At 62.0% G+C, this 1,537-nt stretch overlaps 1 protein-coding gene across 1 annotated transcript; it reads left to right on the forward strand.

Annotated features, from left to right (window-relative positions):
- Window positions 1-323: 323 nt before the first annotated feature.
- On the forward strand, window positions 324-1,532 carry LOC113616902 (heat shock 70 kDa protein 1B; the record flags this gene model as incomplete). The annotated part of the gene is made up of 1 exon (XM_027100265.1): window positions 324-1,532. A coding segment is annotated over exon 1 (1,011 nt), but the record flags the coding sequence as incomplete, so codon positions are not given.
- Window positions 1,533-1,537: the final 5 nt, after the last annotated feature.

Below are 1,537 nucleotides of genomic sequence, written 5' to 3' on the forward strand. Positions count from 1 at the left end.
GACAGCCAACTACTTGGCAGGCGGCTCACCAGGGAAACGGAGACTGTGTGGGCGGAGTCAACAACGACTCTTCCCAGCGCCTCTCCCCCCTCCCCTTAGGACTCCCGTTTCCTCCAGCGAATCCGAGAAGAGTCTGGAGAGTTCTGGGAGGGGCGGCACCCACGGGGCTGATTGGTCCCAGAAAACCAGGGGGCAGGACCTGAGGAGAAACCCCTGGAATATTCCCGACCCGGCAGCCACACTGAGCTCGGTGATTGGCTGAGGAGGGAAAAGGCGGAGCTTGTTGAAAAATTATAAACACAGAGCCGGCCTCAGAGAAACGGCGAGCCTTGAGAGAGCTACTAAGATTCGTGTGGTTGGTGAGAGCAGCTTCTGCAGACACACTCTTTGCGAACACCACCCCGAGCGGCACCGGCGCGTTCGGTTTCGGAATCCGAAAGAACCGAGCTCCTCGTCGCTGAACTCGTTGGCCGTTTTCAGGTCTGAAGTTCGTTGCGGAGCCGAGAGGACAGGACAGCGGCATGGCGAAAAGCACGGCCATTGGCATCGATCTGGGCACCACCTACTCCTGCGTGGGGGTGTTCCAGCACGGCAAAGTAGAGATCATCGCCAACGATCAGGGCAACCGCACCACCCCCAGCTACGTGGCCTTCACGGACACCGAGCGGCTCATCGGCGACGCGGCCAAGAACCAGGTGGCGCTGAACCCACAGAACACCGTGTTCGACGCGAAGCGGCTGATCGGCCGTAAGTTTGGCGACCCTGTGGTGCAGTCGGACATGAAGCACTGGCCTTTCCGGGTGATCAACGACGGTGACAAGCCCAAGGTGCAGGTGAGCTACAAGGGGGAGACCAAGGCGTTCTACCCCGAGGAGATCTCGTCGATGGTGCTGACCAAGATGAAGGAGATCGCCGAGGCGTACCTGGGCCACCCGGTAAGCAACGCGGTGATCACTGTGCCGGCCTACTTCAACGACTCGCAGCGCCAGGCCACCAAGGATGCCGGGGTGATCGCGGGGCTGAACGTGCTGAGGATCATCAACGAGCCCACGGCTGCCGCCATCGCCTACGGCCTGGACCGGACGGGCAAGGGGGAGCGCAACGTGCTCATCTTTGACCTGGGCGGGGGCACGTTCGACGTGTCCATCCTGACGATCGACGACGGCATCTTCGAGGTGAAGGCCACGGCCGGGGACACCCACCTGGGTGGGGAGGACTTCGACAACAGGCTGGTGAACCACTTCGTGGAGGAGTTCAAGAGGAAGCACAAGAAGGACATCAGCCAGAACAAGCGGGCCGTGAGGCGACTGCGCACCGCCTGCGAGAGGGCCAAGAGGACCCTGTCGTCCAGCACCCAGGCCAGCCTGGAGATCGATTCCCTGTTCGAGGGCATCGACTTCTACACGTCCATCACCAGGGCGCGGTTCGAAGAGCTGTGCTCGGACCTGTTCCGGAGCACCCTGGAGCCCGTGGAGAAGGCTCTGCGCGACGCCAAGCTGGACAAGGCTCAGGTCCACGACCTGGTCCTGGTGGGGGG

The sequence above is a fragment of the Aethalodelphis obliquidens genome, unplaced genomic scaffold (assembly GCF_003676395.1).
Source record: "Aethalodelphis obliquidens isolate GAN/ISIS:26980383/991018 unplaced genomic scaffold, ASM367639v1 scaffold812, whole genome shotgun sequence".
Classification (NCBI taxonomy): Eukaryota; Metazoa; Chordata; class Mammalia; order Artiodactyla; family Delphinidae; genus Aethalodelphis; species Aethalodelphis obliquidens.